The 17,398-nt window shown below is 46.2% G+C and overlaps 1 protein-coding gene across 2 annotated transcripts in view; it reads left to right on the top strand.

Annotated features, from left to right (window-relative positions):
- The first annotated feature begins 1,657 nt into the window (after positions 1 to 1,657).
- Positions 1,658 to 17,398, top strand: part of ATG16L1 (autophagy related 16 like 1) — a 36,870-nt gene continuing 21,129 nt past the window's right edge. For both annotated transcript variants that reach the window (XM_028105164.2, XM_028105163.2), the window contains exons 1-6: positions 1,658 to 1,939; positions 5,432 to 5,525; positions 9,706 to 9,811; positions 10,528 to 10,601; positions 11,478 to 11,729; positions 16,516 to 16,581. In XM_028105164.2, coding sequence (XP_027960965.1) covers positions 1,825 to 1,939; positions 5,432 to 5,525; positions 9,706 to 9,811; positions 10,528 to 10,601; positions 11,478 to 11,729; positions 16,516 to 16,581 — 707 coding nt within the window. In that variant the 5' untranslated portion in view covers positions 1,658 to 1,824. The remainder of the gene's footprint in view (positions 1,940 to 5,431; positions 5,526 to 9,705; positions 9,812 to 10,527; positions 10,602 to 11,477; positions 11,730 to 16,515; positions 16,582 to 17,398) is intronic.

The following is a 17,398-nucleotide window of genomic DNA, read 5'->3' as shown; positions in this document are numbered from 1 at the left end:
TAAAGATACTAGATAAAGCTGGTGGCTTAGGGAGAGGGCACACTTAGCAGAGCTTAGTACCCTTAGTTTAGAAATTATATTCTCTATTCATTTGACAAATTTTGCCTATGAGGATCCAAGGATGCACTTCTTTTACATAAATTAGATTTACACCATACACTGTTTTTATTAGGAACATTTTTTTGAACAATAAGTATACTGTAATTTAATCTATCTCTTGTTGTTGAAAATACAGTTTCCAATTTTCCACTATTATGAACAATGCTGTGACAGACGTTTTTGTATATGGACATTTGTCCCAATGTTTAACACAAATTTCTGCAAGTGGAATCGCTGATTCTGCAAATTTGTTAGTATGTTTTAGTCATAATCTTGTCTAGAAAATCAGCACATTCAACTGTCAAGATTTGATGCTATGTGACACTATGGTCTTTTGAGGTTGATACCACTGTTATACTTGGGGGCGTTTTTGGTGACATTTGGAAAACTGCTCTCTCATTTTCTTCAGTGTGTGAGAAAGTTCCTCCTATTTCTGATTCTTCCTAGTCTTCCCCTCAAATTCGGATCACTCCGTACTGACTGCCAATGAAGTGTCTCTAACTACAGCTCTAGAAGCCTGACTGACCTACTCACTGGCTCCACAGGAGAGGAAAGGCTTTTTTATCTGTCTCTGAAGGAGCTTCCACTGGACTCGAGCCACACTGGAAGAGAAGCCAGGCTCTGATATTCCTTTCATCTCCTCTGGCCTCCTGCTTCGCCCAGTTCCATCTTCATGCGTAAATTCACTAACTTCTTAAAGGTAAATGGAGCTCAGAGGATTCTATTACAGACCATTTCCATTCTACTGAGTTGACAAATGCCATCTTCTCAAGAGTCTATCTTCCATGGACCACCTTCAATATCTACTGGCAAACTGTCCTTTCCCTCTTTCAAAGTCCTGCTCATGCCCCCACCCTTAGATTACCTCCTAAGAACCCATTTACTGTTAGGTAATAATTTCTAGGCTTCTAATTATTAACATAGCCAATCTATTCACATTTTTCTTTAACTGTTCTCTGCATTCCATCTCTTCATTGTAAAAAACCTATTCCCAAGGGCAATGGGACCCTCTTGCCAAAGTATAAAGCAGCCAGACATTTGGATAGGAAGACACCGGGGGTCTAGGTGAAGTGAGGCTTGCAATGCACCAGGCATAGCGCTCACTGCATTACATAGGTCATTCCTTCTAATGCTCATGGCAACCCTGAAGAGGGTATCCTTAGGGTCCCCTTTTACAGATTAGGAAATTGAGGCTCTGCAAGATTGCCACTCACCTAGGGTCATTCAGTTACTGTGTGGGGAGTGGCCCCCACTTCTGCTTGTAAAGTGAGGCGATAAAGAAAAGAAAGGCAGGCCAAAAAATATATAAATCGGGGGAAGGCAGCGAGGAAACGTAAATTGACAGGCGGCTCCTTCCCTGTCGTCCCCTTCTCGCGGACAGCCAGGGCTCCAGCGCAGCCCGCACGCCCCCCAGCGGCCGCCTCTCTACCCCCTGCGCTTCCGGCCTCGGGAGGGCGTCATTAGCCAGCGCCCTGCGCCGCCACCAGCCACGCGCGTGCGTGCGGCGTATGACGTCGGGGGAGGAGGCGGGTTTTCCGGTCCCGACCAAAACCCTTTCCGGCAGGAGCCGGAAGACCGTCCCGGACGGCATTGGGGGCGGCCTGTGCGTGGAAGTGAGGTCTGGGCCGCCGGCCTTCCGGCGTCCGCTGGTCGCCCATGCTGCGGCCCGCGGCCGCCAGCCCCCACTCGGATTGGCGGCGGTAAGGCGCCGGGGCAGCGCGCGAAATGTCGTCGGGCCTCCGTGCCGCCGACTTCCCCCGCTGGAAGCGCCACATTTCGGAGGAGCTGAGGCGGCGGGACCGGCTGCAGAGGCAGGCATTCGAAGAGATCATCCTGCAGTGTGAGCGGCGGGCGGGCCCGGGGAGCGGGCGGGCGGGCGGGCCCGGGGAGCGGGCGGGCGGGCGGGCCGGGCGCCAGCAGGAGCCGGAGGCCGACCCTTGGTGTCGCCCGCGCGCCTTGCGGCGGCCCCACAAACCCTGCCTTTTTTTTTTTTTTTTTTTTTTGGATCTTACTCTCTTTGACTTTAGAGGGCTTTCCCTACTGAATGGTGTGTTCTTCGTGGGCAGGCACCGTTCGTGCTTGTTATCCCAGCATCAGTGCTTGTGTGCTTGAATAAGCTCCAGAAACGTCCAGTTCTGGGCCTCGCGTTGTTGAAACGGTCACAGACTTTAAGCATTAACTCGCGTAATTAACATTGTTCTCTGAGTGTAATGAAATGTTCAGCTTTTGATTCCTCAGACCTCTCGTTTTTACTCCCATCTTGGTGTTCTTTAACTGGTACACATTTTGAGTCCCACTGGTCGGTGGGGACATCGTTACTGGAAACTTCAATATGAAAGAGGTTTTCTCCTCTCCCCACCCCTGTCTGCAGTTTGAATACAAAAATGTTCGTACCCTTAGATGAGGCCTCATGAGCATTTCCTTGCTCCCTCCCCAATTTTACGTAACTAACGAACGACACATTTGGGGAGAGAAATGGGCTTTCTTCGGTCCCATGGTACCATCTACCCCTTGAAGTGAGCCTGACAAAAGTCTGGAGTTCATGTTGATGATGAGATTCAAAGTAATAGTCGCCTGTTAATGAATTCTGATTGTGCTAAATCAGTGGTTCCCAAACTGATGTGCACGTTAGTACCACCTGGATCTTTTAAAAAATTAAAAAGCCGGACCAATTAAATTGCAGTAAATAAGGGTGGGACACGGGTATGAGTGTGTTAAATGCTCTTCAAGTATTTCTTTTTTTTTTTTTTAAAGATTTTATTCATTTATTTGACAGCATAAGTAGGCAGAGAGGCAGGCAGAGGGAGAGGGAGAAGCAGGCTCCCCGCTGAACAGGGAGCCCGATGCGGGGCTTGATCCCGGGACCCTGGGACCGTGACCTGAGCCGAAGGCAGCCGCTCAACGGACTGAGCCACCCAGGTGCCCCTCTCCAAGTATTTCTAATGTGCAGAGTGGTTTGAGTGCTTTGGTAAATATACGGCATGTGTTAGTTCTCTTTATCTTCTCGAAAATTCTATGAAGTGGGTCATTGCCTTTCTTACACATGAGGAAACTGATGCTGAGAGAGATTAAGAAACTTCTTTGGGTAGGCAAAGCAGATTCATGTTGGAGCCTGGATTTGAACACAGACTTGATGGCTCCTAACTTTTGCTTTTTTTTCTCACTGGGGTTCCGAAGAAATGACCCTTCCTTGCTTTCACTGAACCCACCCTCTTAAAAAGATGGGAAGAAAAGCGAGATGATGTACCGCTGTTGTGCTTATTCCTTGTACTATAAGAGATCCTCACAGCCAGAAGCACAGAAAGCCCCTCCCACTCAAACGTGATTCCCACATGGGTTATATAAATTCAGGTGGTCAGGTGTTTATTGGATGCTTTGTCTTAAAAGCTAAAATACACTTAACAGTCACATTGGGCTGGAAGTCTGACTCCACACCTTACTGATCTTTTCACTTACCTTTCTGAGTCTGGTTTGCTGCATCTATAAAAGGGGCGAAGCTTGCCCTGCCTGCTTCGTAAAAACTGTGTACAAGTGCTTTGAAAGCCGTTTACGAAATAGTCTACAAACAGAAGTTGCTGTAATTGCATTGACAGAGATTGAATGGTTTTTCTGCATTGAAAATAGTCATTTTGATGGGAGGGGGGAGGATGTAGGAGAAAGGTCAGAAGATGATCATCCTGGAGAGGGAACACATCATGAAACAGCTGTGGTAAATAGTGCATGCCAGAGGGGCTAGGAGCCCAGACTGACAGGAGAGGCGGTTAGGGGGCTGGAAAGCAAGACAGCCTTTGCCTGTTAGAGTTTTTCTCTTTAGGTCAGTGATTGACATTTGGGGGGTCACTTCCATTTTGCCTGTGGAACACCTTCACTTCTGTCCTCTTGCCTTCCCAGGCCAGTCAAGTTCAAGTTCAGCCCCTGCCTCTGAACCTAAAGAGAAAGATGAAAAGAGACTGTAAGGACAGGTGGCAGCTTCCCTTCAGCTGGATCCTTCTCTTTAGTGAGAGGGACTTTTAAGGAGGGTCCCTCTTGAATACCTCCTGTCCTTTGAAAGACCTAATATCACAGGGCGCCCAGCTCTGGTGTGACATTTTGAAGATCTTATTAGAACCCTTTGATGTGAGTGAACACCCAGGGTTGGAACCATACTTCCCTGTTCTGCTGAACTGCTTGGTTAAATTAATCTAAATCAAGAATATTTCTGTTTCTGCCCAGGAGTTCCATTTCCATATATAAAAGAGAAGTGAGACTCAAGACTCTTTCAGAAGAAAGATAAGCCCTTCCAACAGCAATATTCACTAGCATAAACCCTATCAAAATTTTGTTCTAGAGCAGTTCTGATCTCAGACTTTTAGGATGTGTGACAGTCCCCATCAAATGTAGCTATTCAACAAGTTTCCCATGATCAGTCTCTTATTTTGCTTAGTGCCCCCTCCCACCTTGCCTGTCCCTGTGTGACTGTCATTCCTAACTACTTGTACTTTGAACTCCACCATGTTTCCTGTCACATTTGTTACTTTCAGAAAGAAAATTCATTTTCTTCCTTAGGTTCTCCGCTCTTGTGTTCTTTGACAGCATCTTCCAGCCAGCCACCTGAGCAAGGAACTTCAGAATAATCTTTGACTTTTTACTAGTAAATGTCTGTTTATGTCACTGCCTGCTTTTAAAATCGTTTATTTTACCATTGCCACTAAGAAAAGGTCTGAATTTTTCATTCTGCTCTTTCATGTGTTGGTTCCAACTTTCATTCCTATCCACTTGCAAGATAACTGCTAGCCCTCCCGCCTGGACTCTGTCATCCTCACCTGTAAAACCGTCCAAGCATATGAGGAAAGATCACTCTCCTAGTTCTTTTTATACTTGACCCTCTGCTATACTTGAGCTCCTTGTTCATATTTGTGTCTCTAGTGCCCTGATCTAAAAATTACATTTTCCAAATGTAATAATAAGCTCTTTCACATTGCTTAGAGGTGCATAACATTTCATTTTTCCAGGGTGTTTTTTTTGTTTGTTTGTTTTGTTTTTTGACTCCTGAGATAAACATAGGTAAGTGGGGGACATTCTTGTAGGGATGTTTCCACAGGTTCCTTTGGCCGGCCCATTTGTGCTTAGGCCAAGAAACTTCAAAGGAGTGTATGTTTCTGGGTTTTGGACAGTTGCTACAATTGCTGTCAAAGTGCAGCACCTGGTACTTTGACACCTAATGAAAGTGAAACCTACCCAGCTGTCCCCTGTTGGTTTTTTTGGTCCAGATATTTATAGGATATTAAGTAGTAATAAGGTATATATTGGTTATAATAAATAATTTCTTTCTTCTTCTTTTCCTTTTTAATAGATAACAAGTTGCTAGAAAAGTCAGATCTTCATTCAGTGCTGGCCCATAAGCTGCAAGCTGAAAAGCATGACATCCCCAACAGGCATGAGATAAGGTATTTTGAAACTATCCTGTGTTGCTTGTGTCTCCAGTTGAAACGGGTCTCAGTTCAGCTGTCACTTCTCTAATTGAGAGGTACTGTGTCTGTGCTCCGGTTTTTGTCAGTTCCTTTCAGATAAGAACTTGTGAAGCGGGCGCCTGGGTGGCTCAGTCGGTTAAGCGACTGCCTTCGGCTCAGGTCATGATCCTGGAGTCCCGGGATCGAGTCCCGCATCGGGCTCCCTGCTGAGCAGGGAACCTGCTTCTCCCTCTGACCCTCTTCCCTCTCATGTGCTCTCTCTCTCTTTCATTCTCTCTCAAATAAATAAATAAAAATCTTTAAAAAAAAAAAAAAAAGAACTTGTGAAGCCAAGTAACTAAAATCCTCTCTGAGGGTACGTACCCACCCAGAAGGCTTATCAGTAGGTGCTGTAACCCTGAGAAGTCACTCAGGGCGGGTAACTGGGCCAATTCCTCCTTCAGCCTGCTGGGTTTGCTTTTTCTAAATAATCACACCAGTAAGCATTCTTGAGCAGATTTGTAGATCTTGTTAATACAGGATTGGCTGGTGCATAGAGTGCTTTTTATACAACACAGGTCTGTTTGATCCTTTTTAAGTTCATTGGTTTTCATCATATTTTAATAGAGTGTGAAATTAAGCTAGCAGGTTGCAGCAAGCTTTCCTTTTTTTTTTTTTAAAGAAAGATTAGGAAAAACCTGCATTTTAATAGAAAGGACAACTATTGTTTCATTAAATACGAACATATGTGTTCATGGTGGGGAGTTTGATGTGTTTACATGGGTCATTCATGTAAACTATTTTTTTTTCTTTTTTAAAGTTTTTTTCTTAGTGCACATGAGCAGGGGGAGGGTCAGAGGGAGAGGGAGAAGCAAACTCCCCGCTGAGCAGGGAGCCCAACGCGGGTCTCGATCCCAGGACCCCGGGATCATGACCTGAGCTGAAGGCAGACACCTAACCGGCTGAGCCACCCAGGTACCCCGTAAGCTGTATTTCTTTTTGAGGGTCATGGTCCAAAAAAATCCAAAAGTCAGACTTCATCACAAACAGTTTAAATAGAATCATTCTATAGTCTTACTGTCTCTTTCCAGATGTTTATCATGTTTGCATATTAAATTTGAGAGTCCGTATGGGAACAGTACCCATTATTGCTCTAGAATTTATGTACTTTTTTGCATATCAGCTAACATGTAGCAACTGTAAGAATAAGTTGGTAGTAATTTAAGAGTTTTTTAAAGCCCAGAAATGCGAGGTATAGCCGAATTTATTTATACCTGTCGCTGAATCTGCTCTATAGCTGCCTGCCACCCATGTTTCCTCATCTGGTCTCGTGGCCGGCCAGAGGGGGAAAGAGAAACAGAGGGTCCAGCCCAGGTTCTGTCCTTGCTTAGTAATAAATTCAAGCGATCGTTCTTGGCCTGTGGCCCTGAGAGACCTCCTATAGTATTTAAAATATTAATTGCAGTGTTCTGGTCAATATTAGGTATAGAAAATGCCATTTTACCTTTTTCATCTAAATTCAATCAGCTGAAAACTTGAAATAGTTTGTTTCTGCCTAGTTAGACTCTTGGTGACTATATTTCTCTATCGTTTCTTGGTCTGTCAAGCTCGTTTGCTTGGAAGGTTGCTATAAATAAATATACAACAGTTCTGTTGACTGAATATCACTGGAATGGTAATTGAATTGCAGGCCCTTCCTTTCCTGAGAACTCGAGCTCCTAATCAGGCCTCTCCTCCTGAGCGCCTTGTTTTTATTAATGGTTTTCTTTATTTTCCGCAAGTTATCTATGATTCCTCTTTCCCCTCAGTGCCCTGGCCCTCCTCGTTGGTAGTCACTCAGGCTTGTTCATTCTTCATTCACACGCTCTTGTGGGTCTGTCCCTTAGTCCAGTGGGGGGAGACCAGCTCAAGGGGGTGTTTGATGGCGCCGTAAGGGTATTTACAGAAGATGGGCCTGGTGGTTTCCTCCCTTCTGTCTCTCCTTAAGTTCCGTCCGTATTATCGTAGTTATTCTTAAAACACTACAACCCATGCTTAAAAAGCTTTATCTGGATCAATTATCTGAGTCCCTTTTGAAGTGTCTTAATCCCTTTGCTTTCTGCATAGATTATAGCACAGAAGTAGTTAATTCCAGGCATTTTCTATGTGTGCTTCCTAGATGGCAGCATCTGGCGAATTGTTAGAAATGCAGAATCTTGGGCGCCACACCAGACCTACTGTTTCAGAAAGTCGGGGGGGGGGCGGTTGGGTAAAGCCCATAATCTGTAATTGGGTGATCCTGAGAATCACTGCCTTAGACCATGGCTGCTCCGGAGTCCATCTGCAGCACCAGGCGTGCAGTGAGTGCCCTGCTCTTTGGAGAAGGGACTAGTTTTACATTTGCATATTTCACAGGGCTTTGCATTAACATAAGAGGATTTGATAAAAATAATTTCTAGTCCTCCTGCCTAATTTAGAATGGCTTCTTGTACAGTGTGTTCCACTTTCTAATCTCTTGGCTTCTACTTCGTGGGCAAAGATGGGGAAGTATTAGGTTGCCTCAAAGGATGAGGTATTAGGATGGGCTTAGAATATGTCTTAAAAATACCTTTAGACATCAAGGGTGACGTCAGGAGGGGGTGTCACACTACTCCCTCCCCTCTTGTTTATGATAGGGCTCTTCTCCCCCTCCCTTCGGGTGCTCGTGTCCTGCTTTTCCAGCGTCTCCATCTTGTGCTTTCCCTGGGTGGTGGCTTAAATGTCTGTCATCCGATGGTTCTCCTCTGTAGCTGCAACCAAAACCCCAGTCCTGAACTGAAAACGCACAGTTCGGTCACCTGCTGTTTCTGACGTGGGATGCAAAACAACATCGACTCTTGAGGGCGTCTGAGCTGAGTTCTGTGGCTTCAGATATGTCTGTTTGCTGACAGCTTCTACTTGTCCGCCTCTGGCTCGGACCTCTGTACTTGACGTGCAGACTCCGGTACCCGGTTTCCACTGCACACACCCCCATGGGTGTCCACACTGCACTCTTCAGGCCTCCTCCCAGGCCCTAGTCTTTCCCACCGCAGTAGGTGGCCCCTGCGTCTTTCTCAGTTGCTCAGGCCCGGAACACTGAGGTCCTCATCGTGCCCTGCTTTTCTGTTAGACTCCACAGCTAACTCAGAAGGCACATGCTGTGGGCTGTCTCTTCAGAACGGATCTAGGATCGGACCACGCCTCCCCGCTTCTACTGCTACCACCTTGATCTGAGCTGGCCTTCGGAACAGCTCACTAACGGGCCTCCGTGTTTCTGCCCCTGCCCCCCGGCAGCCTGCTCTCCACTCAGCACCAGGGCAGTCCTTTTACAACTTGTTATTCCTCTGCTCACAGCACTGCGGCGTCTTCCAGTCACGGTCCCTAGAGGAGCCTGGGAGGCTCTGCATGGTCTCCCCGCCTCCTCCCTGCCTGTCTTTTCCACCCTCCCGGACGCGGGGCTCTGCTTGTACTTTCTCCAAGGACACCAGCTGTGCTGCCTTCTCCAGGCCTTTCTGACCCTCGGCGTTCCCTCTGCGCGTGAGGGCCCAGCCTCCAGGAGCCGCGTGGCTTGCTCCTCACTTTCTTCCGGTCTGCAGTGATGTTCTCTCAGAGAAGCCTTCTCTGAGTGCCCTGCACAGAACAGGAGCCCCGTTGCTCCGTCCCCTTCTTTACCCTGCTTAGTTTCTCTTCACGGCACATCTGACCACTGGACCCCACGTGTTTACTTATTTGTTGTCTGTCTTCTCTTAACCATTTATCGGTCGCCTGAAAGCAAAGCTTTGTGTTCACTGCCTTCTCCCCGGGTCCAAGGTCACTGCCTGGCATGTAGTTGGCACTCAAACATTTGTCGAGGGACTGGACCTTGTTGTCTCCTCCATGTTTACCGAAACCTCATCTGGAATCCATGCCTTGTTCCTGACACGACCTGTGGTTTGGGTTGTGGTTGGTTTATTTGACCGTGTGTCTCATGTTTCCTACTTTCTACATCAGGTTTGTAGTGGCTTAGAACCACATTGGCCCGGAGAAAGTGAACGGCTTTTTTGGCTGTGTTGTCACGTACAGGTTCGAAATTCTGAGGTTACTGTTTCACTGCCGGACTGAAGAGGTTTGGGGTCTGATTTTTTTTTTTCTTTCCTCTCTTTTTTGCACGTTCTTTCATCTGCCTGGTTTGGGGACTTAGTCCCGGACACGATGGTGCCTGGAATGATAGTCAGCTACAAGAGATGGCCCAGCTGAGGATTAAACACCAAGAAGAACTGACCGAACTACACAAGAAGCGTGGGGAGGTACCGATAGCCACTCCTCGTCTCTGCTCTGTGCGGGCCCCGCAGTGGGGAGGACAAGCGAGCGGGCGGGCGTTGCACTAGAATTTGCAGCCGTCCTGGCTACATGTGGCATCGTACTCTCTCTGGGAATGCAGCATCGGGACAGCTGAGGGCTTTCCCTCTATCAGCAAGAGGGCAAGCCACTGGGGTAACTGCCGGTCACCACACTCCCAGGTGGCATGAAAGGTACAAGTGGAGAAACTTCCGAAGGAAAGAAGCCTGCTGCCTGTTCCAGGGCAGATCTCACTAATACCTTCCTAAAGTGTTTGAGAGCGAACCCTGCAATTTCTGAGAAGTTCATTATGGAGAAAGTCCTGGGCTTTGTTAATCGTGGGTGGCTGTTTGATGGCAAATTATGAGAAAATGCAAGTTCTCATCAATGCAGCTGAATTGATCATTTTATCAGCCAAAGAGCGTGATAGGTGGCTGCAGTGGGCGGGGGACAGACAGGTCCTCAGCGGGAACCTGGCAGTGACCTGTGATATTTCCCATTGTTCCCATGAGCATCCCCATCGACCCTCCTGCTCCCCACTGCCACCCAGCTTGTTTCTTCTTGGTGCCTTGGCCCAACCCAGCAGGGCACCTTTTCTTTCCTAAAAATAAAAGAGCCCACTGTTGTTTAGTTTCCTACTGAGGTCCTGAGATCTCTCACTGATGCAAGTGTTCTTCCCCCGCAGTTAGCTCAATTGGTGATTGACCTGAATAACCAAATGCAGCAGAAGGACAGGGAGATGCAGACGAATGAAGCAAAGTGAGTAGAGACGACACCCTCCCGGGGGTGGCCACGGGGTTGCACTCTGTTTACTGTACTCTTGTGGGCGGGGCCGGTGGTGATTGCTGGCAAACGGTCACCCCAGGGGACCCAGCAAGAACGTCATTTCTGTGCATGCATAACCTAGGATTTTTTTCTACCCGCTCTAAGGATGGCAGAGGCAAGGACAGTGCCCTCAATCTTCCAGGTTCCCAGTATGCCCCTGGGGGGGTACCTTTGGCCCTTGTGAGTGTCCCTGAAGCATTCGTGGCTCTCCCTGTGGCCACTGCATAGGAGAGCCTGGCATCTTCTGTGGTGGAGATGGGGCCAGGGTATGTGAGCCTGTGGCCCTTGGAAACAGGGATGAGTTTGTCGGCAGGATAATTCTTGATCAGGGAGAAACCTGGGATTCCAAATCCTAGGACCTTTGAGCTGGAGGGGAGCCTAGGTTTCATCTATGCCTTTTTTCCTTGCTCTGCAGACAGGGGTCTCTAAAGGCTTAGAAAGGCGTCTTTGCTCATTGAGTGATAGAACCGATGGAATGTGCAGAATTTCTAGTCTCCTTTTAAGCCCCTGTTAGTACTCTATTCAGGCATCAAAAGTTCCCTCTTCAGATCCTGCTTTTCTAGTCATACCCTGGATGAATTTCACCCTAGGTAATTCCTCTCCTGATGGGCTTGTCCTGTAAACCACTGGGGCTAGGCTTGGCTAAATGAGATGTTTGTAAATGTGAAGAGTCCTCCGTGCACCTGCTGTGATGGCTAAGGTTATTGTAGGGGGCCCATGCTCACAGAGCTCCAGCACCTGGCCAGGCGCTCTGGCTCCTCATTCGGCTCCGGAGTGGCCCCATACCTCTTCTCCACGTCCCGCTTTCAGAATTGCAGAATGCTTGCAGACTATCTCTGACCTGGAGACGGAGTGCCAAGAACTACGCAGTAAGCTTCAGGACCTCGAAAGAGCCAACCAGACTCTGAAGGACGAATATGATGCCCTGCAGATCACGTTTACTGCCTTGGAGGAGAAACTGAGGAAAACTACTGAAGAGAACCAGGAGCTGGTCACCAGGTGGATGGCCGAGAAAGCCCAGGAAGCCAATCGCCTAAATGCAGAGAATGAAAAAGATTCAAGGTGAGACATCAGTCCACAGGTAGTGGTTTCCATTTTTAATAAAGTAGAGCCTAGTTCTCTGAAAAGACAAAAATGAACCTGGCAGCTCTGATGAGGGAGAATGGGACAGCTGGCCAGAAAACACTAATAAAATCAGAAATCGCAGTGGTGCATGTAAAAGATTTGCGTTTATAAGACAGTTTTACAGCTGAGCAGAGGATTACCTTCCAAAAGGGCTTTGACCCATACAATTTTTGCCAGTGAATTCTTTTCAGTGTTTCGAAGAAAAGCTAATTCTTGAACAATAGAAGGTCAATCAGAGGGGCGCCTGGGTGGCTCAGTCGTTAAGCGTCTGCCTTTGGCTCAGGTCATGATCCCAGGGTCCTGGGATCGAGCCCCACATCGGGCTCCCTGCTCCGCGGGGAGGCCTGCTTCTCCCTCTCCCACTCCCCTTGCTTGTGTTCCCTCTCTCACTGTGTCTCTCTCTGTCAAATAAATAAATAAAATCTTAAAAGGTCAATCAAAATTAGAAAAAGATTGGAATTTCCCCCATCCCTAGTTTTATAAAACCACCCACACTCATACCAAGGCTCTTGGTAGTATAACAAGAAGACTACAGTCTAACCTCACGAAATATAGATGTGAAATTCCTAAGATTCACTGGTACCTTTTTTTTTTTTTTTTTAAAGAGAGTGTGTACATGCACAAGGGGTGGGGTGAGGGGGAGCAGAGGAAGAGAGAAAAATCTCAGGCTCCACACCCAGTGCAGAGACTGGTACTGAGCTCCATCCCACGACCCCGAAATCATAACGTGAGCCGAAATCAAGAGTCAGATGCTTAACTGACTGAGCCACCCAGGTGCCCCAGTACCTTTTTTTTTTTTTTTTTAATTCACTGCAGTCCTACTAGGATTTATCCCAGGAATTAAAAGATGGTGTATCTGGAAATCAGTTAAATCTATCACCTTGGATGATAAACTATAGAGCCACTTTAGTAGAACCCAAAAATGCCATTTGCTCAGATTCAGTTCCCAGTCCTGATAAAAACCCTTAAACTTGGAACAAAAGCTTTTAATAAAAACACCTGTCTGCAACCAGCAGCTGATAGGGTTCTTAACAGGGAAGCCTTCCACCCTGGACACCAGGAGTTGGTCTTGGTGGAGGGAAATGTGTGTGTTGAAAATTCCCACCGAGAGTCCCAACATACACCCAGGAACAGAAGAAGGAAGGGCTCACTGTCTCCAGCTCTGAGCGATGTTTTGGCCATCTGACCAGATAGGACACAGAATGCAAGGCCACTAGAAAGGGTGGGGGCTCATGTTAATCCACCTAGAAAGCCTAAGAAAATCCACCGAGAAAACCAGCACTAAGTGGTCAACAGATTAGAACATACGACTTTAAAGCCGTGTCTTTAGGATTTGAGAAGATTGTTGCAGTTAATCTAAAAGAATGAAAACAGGAGAGTCGTAAGTAATAATGATAACTAATCCTACCAAATAATATTCAAGTTGATTTGAGAATCTGTATAAAAACTGAAAACATAAGGTAGAGGTAAAAAAATGTGATTATCTGCTCTTTATTTTATGAAAAATTTCTAAATAGTATGAGTACTTTCCAAACATTAAAAATAATAGAAATAAAAAGTGGACTGTATAAAATTTTCAGATTTCTTAAAAGAACACAGAAATAATCGAGGACCTGAGATTGTCATGTAAATACCCTAACGTGGAGCTGATAAGACAGGCGAGCCCTCTGACAGACATGAGGCACAGGGAGTTGCTGAAAGCAGGCGTGTACACAGTCAGGGAAGCTGGCCCAGAGGGCTGTTGGGAGGGAGGGGGAAGCCCCTTCACATTGTCCATGGGAAGCCCATTCCACCACCATCTGAAGGGCACCTGGCCGTGACCTGAGAAGTGTTCCCACTTGTTGGACTTCATCCTAAGCAACTCCTGAGACTTGGTCATGGGTATTATTTTGTGATGGCACATTACTCATAGTAGTGAAAAATAAGCAGTATCTCCCTCCGGGGAGAAATAAATTGTTATATTTTCATACAGTGTGGTTTTACAAAGTCATCTAAAAATACGTGTCTTAGGAGTACTTAGTGACCCGAGAAAATGCATATAATTAATATAACTAAAAATAAGCTAGGAAATCTTTTCATAGGATGTGATACAAAATTTGAATGAATTCGAAAGATTAAAAAGGAATTATACTGTTAATGGTGTTTATTTCTTCGTGGTGAGACTGGCTTTTCTCATTTTATACTTCTCTGTATTTTCTAACTTTTTTAAGTTTCTATCGTATTAAAAACTGAGCTGTCCCTTTTTATTCTGTCTTGTGTTTACTTTTTTTTTTAAGATTTTATTTTTAAGCAATCTCTGCACCCAACATGGGGCTCAAACTCACAACCCCAGGATCGAGAGTCACGTGCTCTACGGACCGAGCCAGCCAGGCGCCCCTCGTGTTTAAGTAAAATAGCTTGGCCTATGCAGTGGAGTCCTTAGGCAGCTTAAAGGCAGTGAACTCACCAGGGTCACCTGGAAGTCAGTGCAGTGTGTTGAACACCTGCCAAGGGAGAAGCAGGCAGGCATGTGGTTAAGCTAAGGAAGGATCCTTGGTCATCACAGCGGACAGGAGAATAATACAAACTTCCTATTGAACATGGGGTGCAAGGCATATTACATGTTTGCCCTTGTTCCTTCCTTTGTAATGTTTTCCTAGGGATTTGCCCCTGGGTGTATTCTCATCTGATTGTGTAGGCGGAGCCTGAGGTTTCTTCACTTTGCTTCCGCTTTACTCCTTAGAAGCTTTCCCTCCTCCCTGCCGATCCCCAGGTTAGATGTTCTCCTAGTAGCCTTTGTTTACCTGAGTGATAGCATGGTACATTTCATGTTTTGAAGCAGCTGTTCGTGTTCTGCCTCCCTCACTAGGCTGAGGTGTATGTCTTCACAGTCACAGTGGCTGATGTATTGGATGCCCTCGGGGAATATTTGAACTATTAAAGCAGGTGCTTGCTTTTTGGCTATTTTAATGAAGGAGGAGCTGCAGGTGCTTTGTCCTGCCTGTGACCCTAGGTCTATCCTTTAGTCCTCCCTTACAGCAGGTGCCTTTCCGGGAGAGGAGTTGTTACATGCCCCACACTGAGATTCTGGTTTTCCCTCAAAGGTAGTTCATGGGTCATCTATTTCAGCTAAGAAAAAATTATTAAGCTTTGTCATTTGTTCTGTAAAACTTAGTTTTCATCTTCCAGATATAAAATTAAGAGTGTAGCGCGTAGGTGACACACGTCGGTTAAGTGTCTGACTCTTGATTTCAGCTCAGGTCCTGATCTCAGGGTCGTGAGATTGAGCCCCGCGTCGGGCTTCATGCTCAGGGGGCAGTCTGCTTGTCCCTCTCCCCCCCTGCCCATCCTCCCACTTGTTTGTGTGTGTGCACACGTGCTCGCACTTTTTCTCCTTCAAATAAATATATAAATCTTAAAAAAAAAAATAGGGGCGCCTGGGTGGTTCAGTCAGTTAAGCGTCTGCCTTCAGCTCAGATCATGATCCCAGGGTGCTGGGATTGGGCCCTGAGTTGGGCTTCCTGCTCAGTAGGAAGCCTGCTTCTCCCTCTCCTGCTGCTGCTCCCCCGCTTGTGCTCGCTGTCAAATAAATTTTAAAAAATTTAAATAAATAAAAAATAATAAAATTAGGAGTATAAGCTGCAACCTCATCCCTTCCCATGATTCAGATATGCCACCTAGAGGACTTCTCCCTGTTTTGAGAATTAACACTGTGGTAGAAGCTTTACAAAAAAAATTCCAGCAGAATTCTTGATTGGGGCTTAATAGCAGTGCTAGAGTTCCGGATTAGGGGTTCTCCACATAGAGGGTGAAACCACAGTTAGAGATTAAATTGCCATGGAAGAGAAAAACGAGGCCAAGGTTAAAAATGGAGGAGATCCTGAATTTAGGACTTGGGGAGAGACAAATTATTCTGAGAAGGGGAAATAGTGGACTTGACTGTTGGGCCACATGAAAATTTGTCCACAGCCGAGGGGTGCCTGGGTGGCTCAGTCAGTTAATCAGCCACCTACTCTTGATTTTCGGCTCAGTTCATGATTGAGCCCCATGTGGGGCTCCGTGCTCAGTGGGGAGTCTGCTTGAGGTTTCTCTTACTCCCTCTCTCTCTGCCCCTCCCCCCCCAAAATAAATAATCTTAAAAAAAAAAATGGCCCACAGCTGAGACGTCTGTGTCCAGCGCTCTTAAGTGAAGCCATGTGCATTTTGACAGTTCAAGAATCTCATACCTCAGTTTCCTTATCTGTAAAGTAGTGCTGAATCTCAAAGCACTGTTACAAGGATTAAATGAGTTAAACCCTGGTGATAACAATACCAATACCAAGTCAGGGACAAGTAAATTCTAAGTAAATCTTAACTGTTAACTTTTCATGCTCTTGATATGTTGGTGTCAGACTATTTGCTGCAGGAAGCTAGCTCTTGATGGTCACTAACCCTGGATAAACCTGATGCGCCTTTCTGTCCTGAGAGGCCCCGGGTCACGACGGGCAGGCTTCTTCCTTGCCAGGTCACTGCTCTCTCTAATGACATAATCCCTCTTCTGGGCTTTGCTCTGGAATCCTTTATAACAGGGTTCCTTAACTGACATTACTGGTGTGGGTTTGGGACTTTGGTATCTTTGCCCAGGGCAGTTATTTTAGGTGCACTGACTGACTATTCAAGTGTGTTAATGAGAGCTAGTAGTTTACTGAGGGCTGAAACGCCATGCTTTGTTGAAGCAGACATAACTAGTGGCTTTCTTCAATAGGAGGCGGCAAGCCCGGCTGCAGAAAGAGCTTGCAGAAGCAGCAAAGGAACCTCTACCTGTTGAACAGTAAGTAGAGCTATTCCAATCACACCTGCTCTTAGTAATTGGATTTGCGCTTTTAAAGTGGTTTTATCATGGTCTTATTTCTGTAAAATCGTTTTATAGATTGTAGAAAGGAAACCTAAAGATGTAAGGGAGCCACTAAACGCGCTGGTTACCTCCCCAAAGGTTGCTCCAGCTTCTGCTCCTCATCGGCTTTGGCGCCCTGTGTGGATAACTTCTGCATCCTGCATGAATGACTGCCTTGCTGCTTCCCCCTTGACACCTTGATCCGTTTTCTACCCTTCGTTGGGCCTCTTGGAGTGTATCGCTGGGCTGGGGTTCTTTCTCTTGCTCTCCGTTCTTGGTGTGTGACTTTGAGTGGAGGTGTGGGCAAACCTCTAAAGCCTAACTGAAAACAGCCGTTTCTTGGAGCAAAAGGGATTGAATCTGTTTGGAACTTTCCCCGATCTGGAGTTGGGGTGGAGGATCTCCCCCAAGATCTGAAGCTTTGTGTTAAGAGTGGTGGATATTTTAATGACTGAATTCCCTTTGCTTCTAGTCCACAGTGTGTTCCTTTTCTACTGAAAAAATATTCTGGAATATAGTATTAGAGTTGTGATTTACTGGGTTGTAAAACGTTTTTTGTTTTCTTACAAACAGAGGGGACTGGTTTGAATTCAGTTAGAGGAGTCATCCACCAGACAAGGTATTAATTTATAAGGAAAAAAAGGTTTTCATACCAAGACTGCTTTAGATTTAGAATATGTACATTTCTTCTATACCCTCAGATGTGGAAAATAAATCTCAGATGTATTTTCCTGACACTACAAAGTAAATAAAT

Source organism: Eumetopias jubatus, unplaced genomic scaffold (assembly GCF_037043125.1).
Source record: "Eumetopias jubatus isolate StellerSeaLion01/CBP00866 unplaced genomic scaffold, mEumJub1_p1.0 scaffold_3, whole genome shotgun sequence".
NCBI lineage: Eukaryota > Metazoa > Chordata > Mammalia > Carnivora > Otariidae > Eumetopias > Eumetopias jubatus.
Note: the sequence above shows the minus strand (reverse complement) of the source record. Positions and strands in the feature narration are given on the sequence as shown.